Source organism: Cervus elaphus, chromosome 4 (assembly GCF_910594005.1).
Source record: "Cervus elaphus chromosome 4, mCerEla1.1, whole genome shotgun sequence".
NCBI classification, from domain to species: Eukaryota; Metazoa; Chordata; class Mammalia; order Artiodactyla; family Cervidae; genus Cervus; species Cervus elaphus.
In genome coordinates this window covers 65,607,542-65,630,836 of record NC_057818.1, presented here as the reverse complement: position 1 = coordinate 65,630,836, position 23,295 = coordinate 65,607,542, and the positions used below count along the sequence as shown (strand labels likewise).

At 45.5% G+C, this 23,295-nt stretch overlaps 1 protein-coding gene across 1 annotated transcript in view; it reads left to right on the top strand.

Moving 5' to 3' along the window:
* LOC122692573 (immunoglobulin superfamily member 1-like) overlaps nucleotides 1-23,295 on the top strand; it is a 183,803-nt gene that overhangs the window by 148,818 nt on the left and 11,690 nt on the right. Inside the window, 4 exon segments of the mRNA XM_043900268.1 lie at nucleotides 13,821-14,120; nucleotides 15,129-15,160; nucleotides 15,162-15,227; nucleotides 15,229-15,429. Of these exon segments, the coding sequence (XP_043756203.1) occupies nucleotides 13,821-14,120; nucleotides 15,129-15,160; nucleotides 15,162-15,227; nucleotides 15,229-15,429 (599 nt within the window).

Below are 23,295 nucleotides of genomic sequence, written 5' to 3'. Positions count from 1 at the left end.
CACCCTGGCCTGTCCCTGGGAGAAGTAAAGCCTGCTCTCTGGGTCCAGGAGGATGAGCTGTGCTGTCTTGTGAGAGCAGAGTGTACTTTGCAAATATCCCCAGCCCTGCTCCCTCCCACACCCCTCGGTTCACCAGGTCTCTGAGGGCATCGCTGGTGCCGCCACCGAACCACGGCGGGGAGTGAAGGTCACACTCAACTCTTCGACTCTTACATCTGATATTCAATCACACAGTAAAAGAATTCAGCCTCCAGGGTCCGCCTGACCACTGCTGTCCTCTCCATCCACATAGTCCAGCCCACAGCCACACCTGGATCCTAGCCATAACCTCCTTGGGCTCTGAGCTCCAGACCCACACTCCCATCTCCAGTCCACCCTCCACATTTCATCTTTCTTTTCTTTTTTTTTCTTTTTTTTCCCCCCTTTATTTATTTATTTTGTTTTTCAGTGGGTTTTGTCATACATTGATATGAATCAGCCATAGAGTTACACGTATTCCCCATCCCAATGCCCCCTCCCACCTCCCTCTCCACCTGATTCCTCTGGGTCTTCCCAGTGCACCAGGCCCGAGAACTTGTCTCATGCATCCCACCTGGGCTGGTGATCTGTTTCACCATAGATAATATACATGCTGTTCTTTCAAAACATCCCACCCTCACCTTCTCCCACAGAGTTCAAAAGTCTGTTCTGTACTTCTGTGTCTCTTTTTCTGTTTTGCATATGGGGTTGTCGTTACCATCTTTCTAAATTCCATATATATGTGTTAGAATGCGGTAATGTTCTTCATCTTTCTGGCTTACTTCACTGTGTATAATGGGCTCCAGTTTCATCCATCTCATTAGAACTGGTTCAAGTGAATTCTTTTTAACGGCTGAGTAATATTCCATGGTGTATATGTACCACAGCTTCCTTATCCATTCATCTGCTGATGGGCATCTAGGTTGCTTCCATGTCCTGGCTATCATACACAGTGTTGCAATGAACATTGGGGTGCACGTGTCTCTTTCAGATCTGGTTTCCTCAGTGTGTATGCCCAGAAGTGGGATTGCTGGGTCATATGGCAGTTCTAGTTCCAGTTTTTTAAGAAATCTCCACACTGTTTTCCATAGTGGCTGTACTAGTTTGCATTCCCACCAGCAGTGTAAGAGGGTTCCCTTTTCCCCACACCCTCTCCAGCATTTATTGCTTGTAGACTTTTGGATAGCAGCCACCCTGACTGGCGTGTAATGGTACCTCATTGTGGTTTTGATTTGCATTTCTCTGATAATGAGTGATGTTGAGCATCTTTTCATGTGTTTGTTAGCCATCTGTATGTCATCTTTGGAGAAACTTCTGTTTAGTCCTTTGGCCCATTTTTTGATTGGGCCATTTATTTTTCTGGAATTGAGCTTCAGGAGTTGCTTGTATATTTTTGAGATTAATCCTTTGTCTGTTTCTTCATTTGCTATTATTTTCTCCCAATATGAGGGCTGTCTTTTCACCTTACTTATAGTTTCCTTTGTAGTGCAAAAGCTTTTAAGTTTCATTAGGTCCCATTTGTTTAGTTTTGCTTTTATTTCCAATATTCTGGGAGGTGGGTCATAGAGGATCTTGCTGTGATTTATGTGGGAGAGTGTTTTGCCTATGTTCTCCTCTAGGAGTTTTATAGTTTCTGTTCTTACATTTAGATCTTTAATCCATTTTGAGTTTATTTTTGTGTATGGTGTTAGAAAGTGTTCTAATTTCATTCTTTTACAAGTGGTTGACCAGTTTTCCCAGCACCACTTGTTAAAGAGGTTGTCTTTTTTCCATTGTATATCCTTGCCTCCTTTGTCAAAGATAAGGTGTCCATAGATTCGTGGATTTATCTCTGGGCTTTCTATTCTGTTCCATTGATCTATATTTCTGTCTTTGTGCCAGTACCATACTGTCTTGATGACTGTGGCTTTGTAGTAGAGTCTGAAGTCAGGCAGGTTGATTCCTCCAGTTCCATTCTTCTTTCTCAAGATTGCTTTGGCTATTCGAGGTTTTTTGTATTTCCATACAAATTGTGAAATTATTTGCTCTAGTTCTGTGAAAAATACCGTTGGTCGCTTGATAGGGATTGCATTGAATCTATAGATTGCTTTGGGTAGAATAGCCATTTTGACAATATTGATTCTTCCAATCCATGAACACGGTATGTTTCTCCATCTGTTTGTGTCCTCTTTGATTTCTTTCATCAGTGTTTTATAGTTTTCTATGTATAGGTCTTTTGTTTCTTTAGATAGGAAATAGCCACCCAAGTCCAAGAAACCCAGAGAGTCCCAAACAGGATAAACCCAAGGCGAAACACCACACGACACATATTAATCAAATTAACAAAGATCAAACACAAAGAACAAATACTAAAAGCAGCAAGGGAGAAACAACAAATAACACACAAAGGGATTCCCATAAAGATAACAGCTGATCTATCAATAGAAACTCTCCAGGACAGAAGGGAATGGCAGGACATACTGAAAGTAATGAAAGAGAATAACCTACAACCTAGATTACTGTACCCAGCAAGGATCTCATTCAGATATGAAGGAGAATTCAAAAGCTTTACAGATAAGCAAAAGCTGAGAGAATTCAGCACCACCAAACCAGCTCTTCAACAAATGCTAAAGGATCTTCTCTAGACAGGAAATGAAGAAAGGTTGTATAAACGTGAACTCAAAACAACAATGTAAATGGCAACGGGACCACACCTATCAATAATTACCTTAAATGTAAATGGGTTGAATGCCCCAACCAAAAGACAAAGATTGGCTGAATGGATACAAAAACAAGACCCCTATATATGCTGTCTACAAGAGACCCACCTCAAAACAAGAGACACATACAGACTAAAAGTGAAGGGCTGGAAAAAAATATTTCACGCAAACGGAGACCAAAAGAAAGCAGGAGTCGCAATACTCATATCAGATAAAATAGACTTTCAAATAAAGGATGTGAAAAGAGACAAAGAAGGACACTACTTAATGATCAAAGGATCAATGCAAGAAGAAGATATAACAATTATAAATATATATGCACCCAACATAGGAGCACCGCAATATGTACAGCAAACGCTAATGAGAATGAAAGAGGAAATTAATAGTAACACAGTAATAGTGGGAGACTTTAATAACCCACTCACAACTATGGATACATCAACTAAACAGAAAATTAACAAGGAAACACAAACCTTAAATGACACAATGGACCAGCTAAACCTAACTGATATCTATAGGACATTTCACCCCAGAACAATCAACTTCACCTTTTTCTCAAGTGCACATGGAACCTTCTCCAGAATAGATCACATCCTGGGCCATAAATCTGGTCTTGGAAAATTCAAAAAAATTGAAATCATTCCAGTCATCTTTTCTGATTACAGTGCAGTAAGATTCGATCTCAATTACAGGGAAAAAATTGTTAAAAATTCAAACATATGGAGGCTAAATAACACGCTTCTGAATAACCAACAAATCATAGAAGAAATCAAAATATGTATAGAAATGAATGAAAATGAAAACACAACAACCCAAAACCTATGGGACACTGTAAAAGCAGTGCTAAGGGGAAAGTTCATAGCATTACAGGCTTACATCAAGAAACAAGAAAAAAGCCAAATAAATAACCTAACTCTACACCTAAAGCAATTAGAGAAGGAAGAAATGAAGAACCCCAGGGTTAGTAGAAGGAAAGAGATCTTAAAAATTAGGGCAGAAATAAATGCAAAAGAAACTAAAGAGACCATAGCAAAAATCAACAAAGCTAAAAGCTGCTTTTTTGAAAAAATAAACAAAATTGACAAGCCATTAGCAAGACTCATTAAGAAACAAAGAGAGAAGGACCAAATTAACAAAATTAGAAATGAAAATGGAGAGATCACAACAGACAACACTGAAATACAAAGGATCATAAGAGACTACTACCAGCAGCTCTATGCCAATACAATGGACAACTTGGATGAAATGGACAAATTCTTAGAAAAGTATAACTTTCCAAAACTGAACCAGGAAGAAATAGAAGATCTTAACAGACCCATCACAAGCAAGGAAATCGAAACTGTAATCAAAAATCTTCCAGCAAACAAAAGCCCAGGACCAGATGGCTTCACAGCTGAATTCTACCAAAAATTTAGAGAAGAGCTAACACCTATCTTACTCAAACTCTTCCAGAATATCGCAGATGAAGGTAAACTTCCAAACTCATTCTGTGAGGCCACCATCACTCTAATTCCAAAACCAGACAAAGATGCCACAAAAAAAGAAAACTACAGGCCAATATCACTGATGAACATAGATGCAAAAATCCTTAACAAAATTCTAGCAAACAGAATCCAACAACATATTAAAAAAATCATACACCATGACCAAGTGGGCTTTATCCCAGGAATGCAAGGATTCTTTAATATCTGCAAATCAATCAATGGAATACACCACATTAACAAATTGAAAGATAAAAACCATATGATTATCTCAATAGATGCAGAGAAAGCCTTTGACAAAATTCAACATCCATTTATGATTAAAACTCTCCAGAAAGCAGGAATAGAAGGAACATACCTCAACATAATAAAAGCTATATATGACAAACCCACAGCAAGCATCACCCTCAATGGTGAAAAATTGAAAGCATTTCCCCTGAAATCAGGAACAAGACAAGGGTGCCCACTCTCACCACTACTATTCAACATAGTGTTGGAAGTTTTGGCCACAGCAATCAGAGCAGAAAAAGAAGTAAAAGGAATCCAGATAGGAAAAGAAGAAGTGAAACTCTCACTGTTTGCAGATGACATGATCCTCTACATAGAAAACCCTAAAGACTCTTCCAGAAAATTACTAGAGCTAATCAATGAATATAGTAAAGTTGCAGGATATAAAATTAACACACAGAAATCCCTTGCATTCCTATATACTAACAATGAAAAAGCAGAAAGAGAAATTAAGGAAACAATACCATTCACCATTGCAACAAAAAGAACAACTTCCTTTTCTACTCCCAATCAAAAGTAGACACAAAGGTAGACTCTATCATTTCCATCACTTGTTAATGGGTTTTTGCCTTATTAAGGGGCAATTTTCATATGAAAAATCCACATAAATCATTTAGAATGCTGCTTGACATGCCCATATCAGAATAATTGAAGGTCAAGATTGATTTTTTTAATTAAAAAAATTGCATTTATGCTCACATTTCCCTTTTCTCTACAGCAACTAATATAATATGACCTTCACAAAGTTGTCTTATCATACAGTCTTTTGCTTATCTATTGATTTTTCTTAAAAATAAAATCATCATGCTTGAAGAGTGGACAGCACTGTACATGCCCACCACCAACTCCCCCTGCACCCAGAGAGTGCCTGTGTCCCAGGGTCTAGGGAATGTTCTTGTCTCTCGAGAACGTACTCACTCCTCCCCCATGGTCTCCACCGCCTCAAGCAGCCTCCTCCCTCAAGTACAGTGTAGACGCTGTTGTTCAGTCACTAAGTCATGTGTGACTTTTGTGACCATGGACTGCAGCTCACCAGGCTTCTTTGTCAATCACTATCTCCCAGAGTTTGCTCAAACTCAAGTCCATTGAGTCAATGAGGCCATCCAACCATGTCATCCTCTGTTGCCCTCTTCTCCTCTTGCCCTCAATCTTTCCCAGCATCAGGGTCTTTTCCATTAGTCAGTTCCTTGCATCATGTGGTCAAATTATTGCAGGTTCAGCTTCACCATCAGTCCTACCAGTGAATACTCTCAGGGTTGATTTCCTTTAGGATTGATGGGTTTGAGCTCCTTGCTGTCCAAGGGACTCTCAAGAGTCTTCCCCAGCACCACAGTCTAAAAGCATGCTCTTCAGTGCTCAGCCTCTTTACGTCCAGCTCTCACATCCGCATGTGCCTACTAGGAAACCATAGCTTTGACTATAAGGACCTCTGTTGGAACAGTGATTTCTAATGCACTGTCTCGGGTTGTCACAGCTTTTCTTCCAAGGAGAGGGGTCTTTTAATTTCATGGCTGCTGCCACTGTCCACAGTGGTTTTGGAGCTCAAGAAAAGAAAATCTGTCACACTTGCCACTTTTCCCCTAAATTTTTTCATTTGTTTGTTTGCCATGAACAGTTGGGAAGAGAGGCCATGCAATTGATTTTTTCGAGTGTTTACAGTGTAGACATAGACCCCAGTTATTCTCATATTTCTTCTTTTAAAAAATAATTGATTATTATCATTTGATGCCCGCATTCTGCAGAATCTGAATTCTTCAAGCACCTACAGAAGATGGCTTTAACTGGGTCATGGTTGTATTTCTGCTGTGTGACACCAATGCCTGGTACACAGTAGGTGCTCTGCAATACTTTATGAACTGACCCAAGATGAGAAGTAAATTCCATTTCTGGAGGGGACTGGGAAAATAAATCTCTGAGTCCTAGTTGGAGCCAGACTGTCTGGGGCTGACTCAGGATGAGAAACTGGGTCCCACCCTTAGAGCAGGCAGTCAGACCGAGCAGAAAGAGAGAGGTGAGACCTCAGGTCTGGGCTGAGATGCCTCCTGAGCCCTGCTGAGTGACATCATTGCTAAGTCCACGGAGGCGCCCCCCTTGCTGCGGGTCCACGGCCATGGGAACCCAGAGGGGCGGCAGCAGCCCCCCAGGGACCACATCCTCTTTGTCCTCTAGGGCCCCGTGGTCTCCTCATCTGTACAGGATGGGGGCGGACTTGCTTGGGCACTCAGAGCTGCAGACATGCCTTCCATCCTCCCTGGGCTTCCCTGCTTCAGCCAGATGTGGAGAGCAGGGAGGAGACCGCAAGAGGACATGGGATGTCCACCCCCCGCCCCCAGTTCACGGGAACCTCAGGGCTCAGGCAGCTGGAAGGACCAGGGATCCTGATGGGGAGAGAATGAGCACAGGCTTTTGGTGGCAAATCTCTCACTTCCAGGGCTGAGTCTGGGCCAGAGGACCCCGAACCCTGCAGGTGAGTCTTCCCAGGGCTCCTGGGTCACCATATCTCACTTCAGTCCCAGGAAACTGGTGGGGGAGGAGGTGGGGGCACTGGGATTCTAGAGTGATGCTGGTGAAACCCGGAAGGGCTCCTGAGCTGAACTGGGGAGTGAGGGGTGGGGAGGTCCTGGACTCAGCCTCTGACTTCCTTCCAGGGACCTTCCACAAACCCACCATCTGGGTTGAGCCTCTTTGGGCAGCTCAAGGGGCCTATGTGAATACACCGTGTGCAGAGTTGGAGTGTGAGCGTGAGTACACAGACCATCAGGGAGTGTGCTGCAGTTGGCCTGCAGGATTTGGAGAAGGAAATGGCGACCCATTCCAGTGTTCCTGCCTGGAAAATCCCATGGATATTGGAGCCTGCCAGCCTACAGTCCATAAGGTTGCAGAGTCGGACACAATGGAGTGACTTCATTTTCTTTCCCTTTGTTTTAAAATTTATTTATTTTACTGGTTCCATTTTCTAATCTCATAATATATATATTTTGTTGAAGTGTAGTTGACTTACAGTGTCTCAGGTGCACTGCAAGGTGAGTTTAAGTTATACAAATACACATACTTTTTTTTCAGATTATTTTCCATTTTAGATTATGGCAAGATATTGACTATGGTTCCCTGTGCTATACCGTAAATCTGTGTCACTTGTTGCACATCTTTTTTTAATTAGAAACCTAGCATTGTGTTCATACTCCTATTTTAAAGTTTATGGTATATTCCACCTCAGTATTATGCTACACTGGCAGTGAAAGGATGATGCCAAAATCCCACCAGGTCCACGTTAAAAGAAAATGGAAAACCGTGGCAATGTGAATTGTGGGAGGAAATATTGAATCACATGATGTTACTGCTGGGCTTCCCTGGTGACTCGGATGATAGAGAATCTGCCTGCAGTGCGGGAGATCTCAGTTTGAAGCCTGGATTGGGAAGATCTCCTAAAGAAGGAGATGGCAACCCACCCCAGTATTCTTGCCTAGAGAATCCCCATGGACAGAGGAACCTGGCGGGCTGCAGCCCGTGGGATCACAGAGAGTCACACATGACTCAGGGACTAAGACTATTCTCAAGGCTCTGAACTTGAAAGGTATTACACTTTCCCTTTCGTAAAGAGATAAAAAGTGGCAGAACAGACAGAACCTTTTGTTTTGCTGGGGGCTTAAAGGGATATTATGACCAGACCTGCATGGACAGCTTCGAGAACAAAGGATTCCAAGATTAAAAGTTTTCCAGAGTGGAGGGGACATAAGCTATGACTGATCCATGTTGATGTATGGGAGAAACTAACAAATTGTACTTGTAAAAAAGTAAATAAATTAAGGGGGGGGGAAAGCTTGTAACAGGACTTCCCTGGTGGTCCAGTGGTTGGGAATCTGCCTGCCAATGCAGGGAACACAGGCCTGATCCTGGGACTGGGAAGATTCCACATGCCTCGAGGCAGTTAAGCCCATGGGCCACAAGCCCATGAGACTAGAGCGGGAGCTCTACAGCAAGAGAAGCCACGGCGATGAGAAGACTCTGCGCCACCGCAAAGAGCAGAAGCCCCTTCCCGCAACTAGAGAAAGCCTGTGCCCAGTACAGCCATTAATGAATTAATTAAAGCATTGCAACCACCAACTACACCTCCTCCTTTTTTAGAGTGTGTCTGTGTGTGTAAGTGTGAAAGTGTGAGTTCACAGATGGGTATTGAATCTGTACAGTTCTCTCTTCTCCTTGGAATTTTCTTCCACACGCTGCTGCTGCTGCTAACTTCATCAGTTGTGTCCGACTCTGTGCGACCCCATGGACTGCAGCCTACCAGGCTCCTCCGGCCATGGGATTCTCCAGGCAAGAGTACTTTAGTGGGGTGTCATTGCCTTGTCCTCTTCCCCATGGGCTCGGGTTATTTTATATTCAGTAAACACTTACCATCACTCTTGCCCCAGAAAGCCCATCTAACTCAGATAGGATGATTCTTTGAGGAACGAGTTCACCATCTTTTGGTTGGCTGGCTTTCCAAATAAAGTCACTATTCCTTTCCTGAAGACCTCATCACTGTGTCCCATGACAAGAAATGTGAGGTTGGACTCAGAGCACATTCACGAAGCTTTAGCAGACGTGTTATTCATTTTAGACAAAAACCAAAGGCATCACTCTCACAATTGATATCTGTGGCTTAAAAGAAGATACACAGATGGCCAACAGGACTATGAAAAGATGCTCAGCATTGCTCATTAGTAGAGAAAGGCCATTTGACACTGCAATGAGGTACCACCTCATACCTATCAGAATGGCCATCATTAAACAGTTGATGAAAAATAGATGCTGGAGAGCATGTGCAGAAGAAGGAAACCATCTTACACTGTTGGGGGAGTGTAAACTGGTGCAGCCACTGTGGAAAACAGTATGGAGGTTCCTCAAAAAACTAAAAACTGAGTTTCCATGTGATCCAACAATTCCAATCCCGAATGTATATCTATGACAAAACTGTACCTTGAAAAGATTCATGCACCCTTGTGTTCATAGCAGCACAACTTGAAATAGTCAAGACATGGGAACAGCCTAAATGTCCATCGACAGATGAATGGATAAAGAAGATGTTGTATATGCCTATACACACACACAATGGAATACTACTCAGACATTGAAAAAATGACATCATGAGATTTGCAGCAGCGTGGATGGACCTGGCGATTAACATACTAAGTGAAGTAAGACAGAAAGAGAAAGACAATCATCATATGATATTACCCATACGTGGACTCTAAAAGGAACATATCAATGAAACAGGAACAGAATCCCAGACATAGAGAACAGGCTTGTGGTTGCCAAGGGGGAGGGAAGGATTGGGAGCTTGGGATGAGCAGATGAAATCTATTTACACATAAAATGGATTAACATTGAGGTCCTACAGCATGGCACAGGGGATTCCATTCAGAATCTTGCCATAAATCATAATGGGAAAGAATATATATGTGGAGCTGAATCAGTTTTCTGTACAGGAGACATAAACTATACTCCAAAATTTTTCTTAATTTTTAAAAATTTGTGGTTTATATACATGCAATGAAACATTACTTGGCAGTAAAAATGCACAGACTGAAATGACAAAGAACACAGATCAATTCTGAAACATGATATTAAGTAAATAAATGGAAATTTTAAGAAGGGTGACTGGACTGTTACTCCATTACATATATAATGATCAAGAGGAGACCAGATTTATTACTTAGGGCTCATCACTAATCTTAACAACCCCCACCCCCAGCAAAATGGTCTGGAATCAGTGCCCTTACTGAGATTCTTTCCTGTCTGTGAACAACAGCTGAACTGGGTGTATGTCTGCCCTTGGAGTCCTGAAACAGCTGGGCCATTTTGTCCCTGTTTGGAGTTGATTGGAGATATGCCCCTCACTCAAGCATTCTGGAGCTTGAAAGTCTCTACTTGACATATTTTGTGTTCATTTGAGTATGTAGTAAGCAAGATTGTCCACCTTTCCAGGCCGAACAAATCCCCCTCCCAAAAAAATGCCACCGTGATCTTTACACACGTTATCTTTGTGTACATGTGTGGTCCTTGGATTGGAAAGGGAGCAAGAGAGAGAGACAGAGTGTGTGTGTGTGCAAAGTTTCCACTCACAGTCACGAAATAATTTCAGATGAAGAAGAGTCAGAGAAAGACAAATATCACATGATATTGCTTCTTTGTGACATCTAAAACAATGAACTTATTTACAAAACAGACACACAGAGAATGAACTTATGGTTACCAGGAGGGATAGTGTCAGGGGGAGGTTAGCTTGAAAGTTTAGGATTGATATATACACACAGCTATATTTAAGATGGATGACCAACAAGGACCTACTGTAAAAACAGAATTCTACTTAATATTCTGTGACTACCTAAGTGAGAAAAGAGTTTGAAAAGCAAGAGATGCATGTATATGTATAACTGATTCACTTTGTTGAACAGCTGAAACTAACACAGTTAGTTTCTTAATCACATATATTACAATATAGAATTTTTTAATATTTTCAAAGAGCCATAATATGCATGACTGTTCCTCTTATAAGAATACAGAATCAAAGTCTCTATTAATGACTCTTTAATTGGCAACGTGCACTGAGCCTGAATATGAGGTGGGTACATGGAATTTCTCTTCTGAAAGGAGTTAAGGTTAATGACATTTATCATGAGCTTGGGGAAAGCATCCTGCATACTATACAGCAAATCACTGTTTCTACTCCTGAAGGCAGCAAGACCTGTTCAAATCCTCCTATGTTTATAGTGTTCAGGGAAACAAAAAGTGACGCTCAGGTCATGAGGTGATCTCAGTGACGAGGCTCAGACAGACTTCCATCCCTGGCGTGAGAGGAGGCTGCCCATCTTCCCCTGTGACAGGCACCAGGCTGACTGTATGAACAACACCGCCCGCCTTCCGCATCCTGTGACTCGGTCAGCTTTGCTCAGTCCTGCCTCCTGCCTCACAGAAGCAGAGCCATGTGGCCCACAATCCTCAGCTCCTAGGTCTCGGTGAGTCTGGAAAGACCCGGCAGGAGAGGGTTATGGTGGAAATCGGGGTTCTTCACACCACTGACCAGGTTCCCTGGATGAGGGTGCAAGGAGCATGGGGTCCATCGGGACAAGCCATCTCTGACGGGCTTTTCCTTCTAGGATTCTGTGTGAGTCTGAGGATCTGGGCAGCTGTGGGTGAGTCCTCCCCATCCCTTATTTCTGTGTTCAGCAGAGCAGGTGGGGCTGAGGCAGATGACACTGGGGGGCAGGGTGAGACCCCTGTCAGTACACTGAGAGCCGCGTGCCCTGTGGATCCCAGGTCCTCCTATTGGCCTTGATACTCACCTTCACTCTCCCCAGAGGTTAGCCCAGGTCTGGACTCTGGACCTGAACGAACAGCATGAAGTCTGGGAGCTGAGAGCTGAGGCCCTGAGTGCCATTTCTATCATGAGAGGGGAGCAAAGGGCTGTAGCCCACAGACCCCTCTCCAACAAGATGGCATCTCCAACCGCCCTTTAGCAAAAGGATCTGCAGAACCGCCCGCTAGACCTGACCCCAGGGGAGGGGCTGGGCGTCAGGCAGGGCCATCTGGCCCTGGTCCCACATTTGATGGAGGCTAGCTGACAAAGGAGCGGGGTTCATGGTTTCCTTCCTGCTTTTCAGTCAGGTGGCTTTTTCTCCTCTGAGTTGTGTTACTGTTAGTCACTCTCTCAAGTCTGACTCTGCGACCCCATGGACTGTAGTTCATCAGGCTCCTCTGTCCATGGGGTTCCCCAGGCAAGAATACTGGAGTGGGTTGCCATTTCCTTCTCGGAGGCATCTTCCCTACCTGGGGACTGAACCCTGCTCTCCTGCCTTGCAGGGAGATTCTTTACCGTTTGAGCTGCACAAACACAACAGGGAAGTCCTTTCCCTTCTTTACCACTCGTCATTTTTCTGTGGTGTTTCCTTTTGCCTGCATTGCGCAGTGTGCAGGATCTCAGTTACCTGATGAGGGAGTCAACCCGGGCCCTTGGCGGGGAAAGTGCTAAGTCCTAACCACTGGACCACCTGGGAATCCCCAGTGTTTTGTGTTTTGAGAGAGTTTTCAACATTTTGTCAGTCCAAGGACTTATTCTTCTCCTGAGAAGAATCACTGCTCAGAATCACATTCTCAGAATCTCCATGACATCTGTCCTGGGTTGACTGTGTCTCTGTCTGTCTCCAAGCCCGAGGTGTCCTTCAGTATCAGGGTGATTCACTTTAGAGTAGGTGCCTTGGAAGAATTGAAAGGGAAGCGCTCCAACAAAGCAGTGGGGAGAGGGGACCGTTCTTACTTTCCTCTCAAAGCCTGTGCCTCCTTCTGTCCTAGGTGAATATGACAAGCTCTCTTTGTCAGCCTGGCCAAGCCCTGTGGTTCCCTTAGGACAGACTGTGACTCTTCGGTGTCACTTCCTTTCTCCACTTAAGAGATTCAGACTGTTCAAAACAGATGGGACCAGTTTGTCCGAGCTCCAGGGAATTCATTTCAACAACTTCACCCTTGGCCTGGTGACCAGAGAACATGCTGGGTCCTACACGTGTTCTGGATTCTCCAGGTTTCTCCCTCTGTTGCCCAGACACAGTGACCCCCTGCACATTGTCGTCACAGGTAGGATGGGTCCAGCAAAGCCCAGGACAGCCTTCTATGCAGGCAATCCCACCCTAGGTCCAAGTTCCTTATGTAGTTCAAGACTGACTCAGGATTCCTAGCCAGGAACAAACCAGGAAAGACAACCCAGTATGAGAGTTTAAACTCTGGGTGTTGAATAGATGGGGTGCCCAGCGCAGGAAGCAGGAGACTCCCTCAGCATTAGTTAGACAGGGTGCAGCCACTGCCTGCCAGCAGGGGGGATGGGGAATTACCCTGATCCAGCACCTGCCATGCAGTAGGGAGCTGTAGTCCCCGATGAAGGAGCTGGAGCCCCAGGAAGGAGTCCCAGGAAAGCATCCAGAGGCATGAGATGGGGTCATATGGGAAATATTCCCTTTTCTCCACCTCCATCCCAATGTCCTGCCAGTCATCGCCCACATTCTAGATGAGTGTGAAGGGAGCCAGGGAATGCATCCTCAGAACCACCCAGCTCCCCACCACGCATATTAGGGATGGGATGAAGCTGAGAGCATGGCAACAGAGGAGGCTGGAGGTCTTGAGCAAAGAGAAACAGAAAAGCATGAGCCAGAGCCCGAGAACAAGGCTAAAGAAAATGCAACAGAACAGACAGGAAGGGTAATTGGCTCTGCTGGTTCACGGGGACATTTTTCACACCTTCAGATGTCAGGGGAAGCGCCGAGGTGGGGTGACTCACTGAAGCTCACCACCTCTTTGCTCCTAGGTGTGTTCACAAAACCTGCCATCTCAGCCCACCCAGGCCCCCTCGTGCAGGAGGAAAGGAATGTGACCCTTCGCTGTCACTCACAGCTATTGTTTGACAAGTATATCCTGCACCAGGAAAACAGCACAGGGCATTTCCAGAGACGTGGAGAGACGCTCCCGGGTGGGCATGCCGCAGCTGACTTCTTCATTGGCCCCATGACCTCGGGGAGTGCGGGCACCTACAGATGCTACGGCTCTCTCAGCCGCTCCCCCTATGAGTGGTCAGCCCCCAGTGACCCCGTGGACATCGTCATCACAGGTGAGTGTGTCCAGACCAGTCCCCTCTGCTATCTGTGTCACAGAAGGTCTGGTGTCCAGTCCAGCATCAGTACCGGGAGACAATGACAGGCGTGCAGAGATGCTCAGAAACTTGGGAGATGGAACAATCCAGAGAGAGAGGAGGTGTGAACACGGAAGGAAAAGAGAACAGAGTACCTGCCATGTGCTAAAGAGAAGACACAGCCGGTGACAGAGTGAAGCAGCAAGAACATGAAAGAATGATCAATGGAGAAAGATGTACCAGAGCAGGGACCCAGGCAGTTCCCGGCTCAGGCAGCCAACGATGGTTGGTTAAGGGACTGGTTTCCCGCTTTCACGTCAGAGCTCCCTTCCTCTGTCAGGAGCGCTGTGGTACCAGACGCCCTTGCAGTCCGGCCCCTGGGTGATTAAGATAGAGGTTGACACCCTGAAGTTGCTCAGCCTCATGGTTTAATGCATCCTTCTGCACAAAGAGGGGGGAGTGGTCCCTCCCACCCTCCCTACAAAGGAGTCCCTTCCAGCCCCTGGGGGTGGGCAGGGCAGCACTGAACACTCCCTCAGGTCAAAGATCCTGTGAGATTCTGGAAATTTCCACTCCATAAGGTCTGCTTCTGGGTCAGTATCATGTTTTCTTAGGGTCCCAGCAGTAATTAGTAGGTTCCGTAATTCAAGAGCAGCCCAATCTGGTTGATTTTTAAATTTTCTTTTTTCTTTTTTTGTTGAATTCTAATTGATTTAAGATGTTGTTAATTCTTGTTGTACATTAGAGTGATTCAGTTCTTCATATACATATATATCTTTTTTTAAAAAAGGATACTAAGTGACACTCCATTATTAAAGTTAAGTTTGAATTTGCCCTTGTGCTGGGTATTCGTTGCTGTGGGGCTTTCTCTCTTGGTGTTGGGTGGCCTTCTCATTGCAGTGCTTCTCTTGTTGCACACTTCGGGCTTTAGTCCTCTATTTAGGACTAGAGTTACTTTGTGCCCTAAGATCAAGGTCTTCCTTCCAGGTCTGTCCAAGAAACCCTCTCTCACAGCCCAGGGGGGGGGCCGTGGTGAGGTCAGGAGAGAACGTGACCTTGCTCTGCAGCTCCAAGAGCGCCTTTAACCAGTTCCACCTGCTCAGGGAGGGGGAGAACCTTGGGCGCCTGCTCGCTGGAGGGCGGGGCCCCCGTGGAGCACTCCAGGCAGCGTTCCCTCTGGGTCCTGGGACCCCAGCCCACAGCGGGGCCTACAGGTGCTACGGCTCCTTCACTCGCTCTCCCTACGTGTGGTAAGACCCCAGTGACCCCCTGCTCCTGTGTGTCACAGGTGAGGACCCTCCTCCTGGCCCAGCTTTCTTGTTGCTCTTCAGTTGCTATGTTGTGTCCAGCTCCTTGCGACCCCGTGGACTGCAGCTCGACAGACTCCTCTGTCCTTCACTTTCTCCCCTTCGTGGATCACAGCCTTGTCCTGGTAAACGGGCTTGTGTAACTCAATGAAGCTATGAGGCATGTCATGCAGGGCCGCCCAAGACAGATGGGTCATAGTGAAGAGTCCTGACAAAACGTGGTCCCCTGGAGGAGGATATGGCAACCCACTCCAGGATCCTTGCATTGAGAACCCATGAAGAGTTCCATGCTTTACAATATAGTAAATGAGATTGCGCTGTGCAAAAAGTCCATTTCGCTTTTTCCATGACATCTTACTGTATCATGAGCTCTATCTTAAGGGCCCTGTGCTGGTGTCAGGGAACCTTTGGGCTTCTGGAGAAATGGAGGCAATGAGAACCAGAGAGAAAGAGAGATGGTCAATGGTATCTCAACCCTCTTCCACCTCCTGTATGGATGCTCCACATCAGAGTACTGTCTATCCAGGCAAATAAAGAAAAGGGTCAGGGTAGACCCAGGAGGAGGAGAGGCTGGGCTGCTTTGGGAAGATCAGAGATTGCATCTGCCCCTTGCTCTTAGTGTTTTCCCGAAGCACCTCTGACATACAGGTGATTTCCCAATTAAGGAGCATAGATATTCATTCCTGGAGCAGAGAGAATGTCTCTTGCTTACAGCTTTCTTTCACCACCAGGCATATCCTTCCTGCCTCCTTCCACCATCACTTTTTCAGGACGGAGGATCTACTCAACACATTCATGGGGAGGGACCAGAAGCTCTCCCCTCCCCCATCAGTGTTCTGGGGGATGACAGAGTCAAAAGACAGGCAGGAGGTCAACCTTCCAGAAAGAATAGTTCTCATTCAGTGGGTATGAGGAAGGTTACCTGCTCACCCCTTCTGTCTTCTTTCTCCTAGGATCCACTAAAAGTACTTGCCCATCAACCATGGATCCACACACCACAGAAGGTAAGCAAGATGGTCTCCTATGTCAGCAAGTGTCGAGAAGACAGAGGGTTCCTGTGTGAGTGTTGGTTCTACCACCTCACAGCTCCGTGACTTTGGGCTCCTCAACGTTCCTGTAATGTCAGCATTTGAGATCATGGTCTGGATTAGAACAAGAGGGGGCATTGAGTTTCTCATGCTCTGGGACAGGGAATTTCTAAATTGGACAAAGTTGGTCTGAGTGACCTGACCCCATGCTTAAGGGAGATGCTTATCCTCCCTCCACCAGGATCTTTGGGGAAGGATGGTGGGGGTGGGGGGACAAGAGGAGAATTCTAGGGAGCACTTTAATATGTGCTATTCTTTTGCTATTGTTTTATGAAATAAACATTCCACAGTTCAGAAATAGAAGTGTCCTGTCTTCTTGAGGATTCCATTCCAGCTATATGTGGATGGAGGGGGTAATGTATTGAGGATTAAAGCAGCCCCCATTCATGCAAAAATACCATGCCTTGTCATACGGGCAGCAGAGAAAAACTGCATCGGTGCCCGGGGGACCTTGGTTCAGACCTCTGCTGGTCTTGCACAGCCTCTTTACTTTATCCACTGCTAGCATCTCTCCTGGATGCTTTGGTGCCTCCTGGGAAATGGAGACCATAACTGATCAGGTTGAGAGCTGCTGACACACTTTGACACAAGGATACAATAAATCCTGTGTGTAGGGGCAGGGTGTATGCAACAAATAACCAGAACTTTTCCCGTTCGCTTGTTGGCAGAAGGAAAGCTTCCTCAAGGCCACTCCAGCCAGCTTCACCTTCTCCTTAGGCTTTCCGTAGCCTTCATCTATACCAGCATCTTCCTCGCTGTTCTTGTCTGTCACTGGTTACCCAAAAAGTAAGTGTGAAGAGCCAAATTGTCACTGGTGTTCTACCCAAAATCATAAGTCTGAAGGAGGGAAGGACAGTGTCATCTGACCCAGGGGGAGGTGGGCTCACAGCGGAGAAGCGCATTTTCACTTCCTGTAGGTTAAAACCTGATTTACCTTTGTAATCCCTGAGGGAATATCTTGCAGAGAACCATGGATCCCTGTTCTTTATATGAAAATATGTGTTTATTTCTGGCTGCAGCAGGTCTTAGCAGCAGCATGGGGGATCTTAATTGTGGTGCTGGGGTGTGGTTCAAGGCTCCAGAGCTCGCGGGCTCAGCAGTTGCAGCCTTTGGTGCTTAGCTGCTTCACAGCACGTGGGGTCTCGGTTCTCCCACCAGGGATGGAACCCACACTCTCTGCACTGGGAGGAGGACTTTTTATCCCCGGCCACCAGGGACATTCCAAGCCCTGTTCTTCCTTCCAGCCACAGCCATCTGTTCTTCTCCCCTTTATGATCTTGGGAGTCTGCTGATACACATTAGAGGATGGTCCATAACAGAAGACTTAGGGTGGGCTCCGTGTGTTTGCACAGGTTCCAGAGAGAGTCCATCAGTGGCTGGGCTTGTATATGGAGTGGTTTTTTGTTGTTGTTGTTTTTAAGTGGAGTAGACAGGCTAAGCAACCTGGTGCAACCCCTGCTTTTTTTGGCTTTGATGTGCCCACCAAAGATATGGAGGTCTAGAAGAACCGCCCTCACCCCACAATCCTTGACTCTCTTCCATTCGCAGATGTCGCCATCATGGAAGGAGAGCCCCAGGAAGATCAAACAGTGAGCACTGAGGTGATTCCTCCCTGCCCAAACCCTTGCCATAGCCTGAGCCCCTCCAATGCCCAATGCCCCAGCCTTCGAAGATTGCATCTCATTCCATCATTCACACCTCCTTCCTCTCAGGACCTTGTAGCAGAAGATGTGATATTCGCCCACTTGAACCACAGGAGCCTCTCTGAGAGACTGTTCACTCCCGCTCTGCTGAGCCCCATGCACCCCTCTGCTGAGTCCAGTGTCTATGAGGAACTCGATGTAAACCAAGGCCATGCTGAGTCCTGACTTGGCCCCATCCTTTGGGCACAGAGAGTGTTATAAATTGAAGAGCTAGATCTCTTTTTAAAGGGGTTCCTCCGTGGACACTCCTCCTCCTACAAAGCAGCCCAGCAGCTCTGAGGTGAACAGTGGAGTCCAAGAATTATAGGATTGTCATCAGATGTCCCACCACCTCTTAGTAATCCCCTGGCTATACTAATATTCTATTTTAACTATCTAACATTTTGGGAGAAGTTATTCTAATCAGTTGCCCATACTGGGTAGGTTACCATGATCATCCTACTTTTTTGAGAATTCCAGTAAAGGATAAAAATTTGCAAGTTGAGCCTTCAAATTATTCAGTTTAAAATAAAATAAAGCCAATTAAAACAGAAACCTCTGTTCAGTAATAGTTTACAAGGATGAACTTATTTACAAGACAGAAAGAGACTTGTAGACTTAGAGAACAAACTTAGAGTTACAGAGGGAAAGGGTGGGGGAGAGATAGATTGGAAGTTTAAGATTGACATGTGCACACTGGCGTATTTAAAACAAAGTGCTTTCTATGAAACAATAATAAAAGCAATGCAAGTTGGCAAAATAAAAAGATGAAGTTATTCTGTTTGAGATATCCAGTGTGGTGCCACTTGCCAGAAGAGGCTGCGTGTGTGCGTGCTAAGTCGGTTCAGTCATGTTTGACTCTTTGGGACACCATGGGCAGTGTGTAGCTCACTAGGCTCCTCTCTGCATGGGATTCTCCAAGCAAGAATCCGGAATGGGTTGCCATTCCCTTCTCGAGGGGATCTTCTTGACCCAGGGATTGAACCCATGTCTCTCATGTCTCTTGCATTGGCAGGCGGATTCTTTACCACTGAGCCACCAGGGAAGCCCCTCAACCTTTTCCCAGCTGTGGGCACTGAGGCTGCTGGGGTTCCAGGGCTGGAAACAGGACAAGATCCCCCTCAGTCTGGATCTGCACTGGCCGATAAAGTACTTACCCAGCCACGTGGTACAGACAGTGACTACACGAATATGAAAAAAACGTTCAGTTCTTCAGTCACACCCACCACGTTTCAAGTGCTCAGTAGCGTCATGTGGCCAGGTGCCAGGGTGCTGGACAGAGCAGATGTTTCAACAGAAAATTCTTCTGGACATTGCACTCCAGATCACTGAAGGGCTACCGAGGGAACACTCACCCCAGGGAGGCTTTGCATGTGGTGTGATAATCCATCAATAATTGCGAGTTTTGTCTTTTTTGCTTCTTTTCACCAAAGCAAAGGATTTGAGAATCTCGTGCCTTTTAAATTATCAACTGGTGGCACAATGTGGCCTGGCTCACCCAAACGGAGGGCTGAAGAGCATAAGACCATGAGGACCCCGGTGTGAACTGAGCTGGCAAATGGGGTGAAGGTCAAGCTCCACGGAGCCTTAGCTGCTCGTTGAGCTCTCTGTGTGTGATCTTTTCCTGCCTTAGGACTAAATCGCCCAAGAACTGTTTTAGTAAGAGAAACGTCAGGATCGCTAGAAATGAAGACATGCTGTGGCTTCATTTCTTGTTGCCTTTGTGAGTGAGCATATACCATACTGCTGTGTGATATATCTGAATGTGCAATCATTTCATAATATATGTTCAGTTCAGTTCAGTCCCTCACTCGTGTCTGACTGCCACCCCATGAACTGCAGCATGCCAGGCCTCCCTGTCCATTACCAACTCACTAACTGCACTCAAACCCATGTCCATTGAGTCGGTGATGCCATCCAATCGTCTCATCCTCTGTCGTCCCCTCTCCTCCTGCCTTCAATCTTTCCCAGCAGCAGGGTCTTTTCAAATGAGTCAGCTCTCCTCATCAGGTGGCCAAAGTATTGGAGTTCCAGCTTCAACATCACTCCTTCCAATGAACTCCCAGGACTGATCTCCTAGGATAGACTGGTTGGATCTCCTTGCAGTCCAAGGGACTCTCAGGAGTCTTCTCCAACACCACAGTTCAAAAGCATCAATTCTTCGGCGTTCAGCTTTCTTTATGGCCCAACTCTCACATCCATACATGACTACTGCAAAAACCATAGCCTTGACTAGTCGAATCTTTGTTGACAAAGTAATATCTCTGCTTTTTAATAAGCTGTCTAGGTTGGTCACAACTTTCCTTCTAAGGAGTAAGTGTCTTTTAATTTCATGGCTGCGATCACCATATTCAGTGATTTTGGAGCCCAGAAAAATTAAATCAGCCACTGTTTCCACTGTTTCCCCATGTATTTGCCATGAAGTGATGGGACCAGAGGCCACGATCTTAGTTTTCTGAATGTTGAGCTTTAACCAACTTTTTCACTCTCCTCTTTCACTTACATCAAGAGGCTCTTTAGATCTTCTTCACTTTCTGCCATAAGGGTGGTGTCACCTGCATATCTGAGGTTGTTGATATTTCTCCTGGCAATCTTGATTCCAACTTGTGCTTCCTCCAGCCCAGCGTTTCTCATGATGTTCTCTGCATATAAGTTAAATAAGCAGGGTGACAATATACAGCCGTGACGTACTCCTCTTCCTATTTGGAACCAGTCTGTTGCTCCATGTCCAGTTCTAACTGTTGCTTCCTGACCTGCATACAGGTTTCTCAAGAGGCAGGTCAGGTGGTCTGGTATTCCCATCTCTTTCAAAATTTCCCAGTTTACTGTGATCCACACAGTCAAAGGCTTTGGCATAGTCAATAAAGCAGAAATAGATGTTTTTCTGGAACTCTCTTGCTTTTTTGATGATCGAGATGATGTTGGCAATTTGATCTCTGGTTCCTCTGCCTTTTCTAAAACCAGCTTGAACATCTGGAATTTCACGGTTCACGTATTGCTGAAGCCTGGCTTGGAGAATTTTGAGCGTTACCTTACTAGTGTGTGAGATGAGTGCATTTGTGTGGTAGTTTGAGCATTCTTTGGCATTGCCTTTCTTAGGGATTGGAATGAAAACTGACCTTTCCCAGTCCTGTGGCCACTGCTGAATTTTCCAAATCTGCTGGCATACTGAGTGCAGCACTTTCACAGCATCATCTTTCAGGATTTGAAATAGCTCAGCTGGAATTCCATCACCTCCATTAGCTTTGTTTGTAGTGATGCTTTACCAAAAACACACACATGGAAAATGGGCCATTGAACATTTGTGTTTTCTTTCATATCATCTCTTCTGAGAACACTCAGACTCAACAAGTTCCTTTTCTACTCCTAATCGAAAGTAGACACAAAGGTAGATGCTATCATTTCCATCACTTGTTAATGGGTTTTTGCCTTATTAAGGGGCAATTTTAATATGAAAAATCCACATAAATCACTTAGAATGCTGGTTGACACACCCATGTTAGAATAATTGAAGATCAAGGATTATTTCTTTTTAATTTAAAAAAAAGTAAATTTATACTCTCATTTCCTTTTTCTCTATAGCTGCTAATAACATGTGATCATCATAAATTTTTTATCATAGTCTTTTGCTTGTATATTCCATTTCTCTTAAAAATATTCTCCATCATCCTTGAACAGTGGACAGCACTGTACATGACCACCACCAACTCCCCTCTCCCCTCAGTAACTCCTTGTGTCCCCAGGGGTCTATGGAATGTTCTTTTCTCTCTAGAATGTACTCCCTCCTACCCCAAGGCTCTCCACCTCCTCAAGTATCTCTTCCCTCAAGTACAGTGTAGACGCTGTTGTTGTTGTTCAGTCACTAAGTCATGTGTGAGTTTTGTGACCATGGACTGCAGCTCGCCAGGCTTGTCTGTCCTTCACTATCTCCCAGAGTTTGCTCAAACTCAAGTCCATTGAGTCAATCATGCCATCCAACCATCTCATCCTCTGTCACCCTCTTCTCCTCTTGCCCTCAATCTTTCCTAGCATCAGGGTCTCTTCCATTAGTCAGTTCTTTGCATCATGTAGTCAAATTATTGCAGCTTCAGCCTCACCATCAGTCCTACCAATGAATACTCTCAGGGTTGAATTCCTTTAGGATTGATGGCTTTGATCTCCTTGCTGTCCAAGGGACTCTCAAGAGTCTTCCCCAGCACCACAGTCTAGAAGCATGTTCTTCAGTGCTCGGCCTTCTTTACGTCCAGCTCTCAAATCCGCATGTGCCGACTAGGAAACCATAGCTCTGACTAGAAGGACCTCTGTTGGCACAGTGCTTTCTAATCCACTCTCTCGGGTTGTCACAGCTTTTCTTCCAAGGAGAGGGGTCTTTTAATTTCATGGCTGTAGTTACTATCTCCAGTAATTTTGGAGCCCAAAAAAAGAAAATCTGTCACAGTTGCCACTTTTCCCCTAAATTTTTTGTTTGTTTGTTTGCCATGAAGTGCTGGGACCAGAGGCCATGCATTTGATTTCTTCGAATGTCTACAGTGTAGACATAGACCCCAGTTATTCTCATATTTCTTCTTTAAAAAAATAATTGATTATTAGCATTTGATGCCCGCATGCTGCAGAATCTGAGTTCTTCAAGCACCTACAGAAGTTGGCTTACCTGGGTCATGGGTGTATTTCTGCTGTGTGACACCAATGCCTGGTACACAATAGGTGCTCTGCAATACTTTATGAACTGACCCAAGATGAGAAGTAAATTCCATTTCTGGAGGGGACTGGGAAAATAAATCTCTGAGTCCTAGTTGGAGCCAGACTGTCTGGGGCTGAATCAGGATGAGAACCTGGGTCCCACCCTTAGAGCAGGCGGTCAGACCGGGCAGAAAGAGAGAGGTGAGACCTCAGGTCTAGAGTGAGATGCCTCCTGAGCCCTGCCTGGAGACATCAGAGCCAGGTCCACGGAGGGGCCCCCATTGCTGTGGGTCGACAGCCATGGGAACCCAGAGGGGTGGTGGCACCCCCCCCCAGGGACCACATCCTGTTTGTCCTCTAGGGCCCCGTGGTCTCCTCATCTGTACAGGATGGGGGC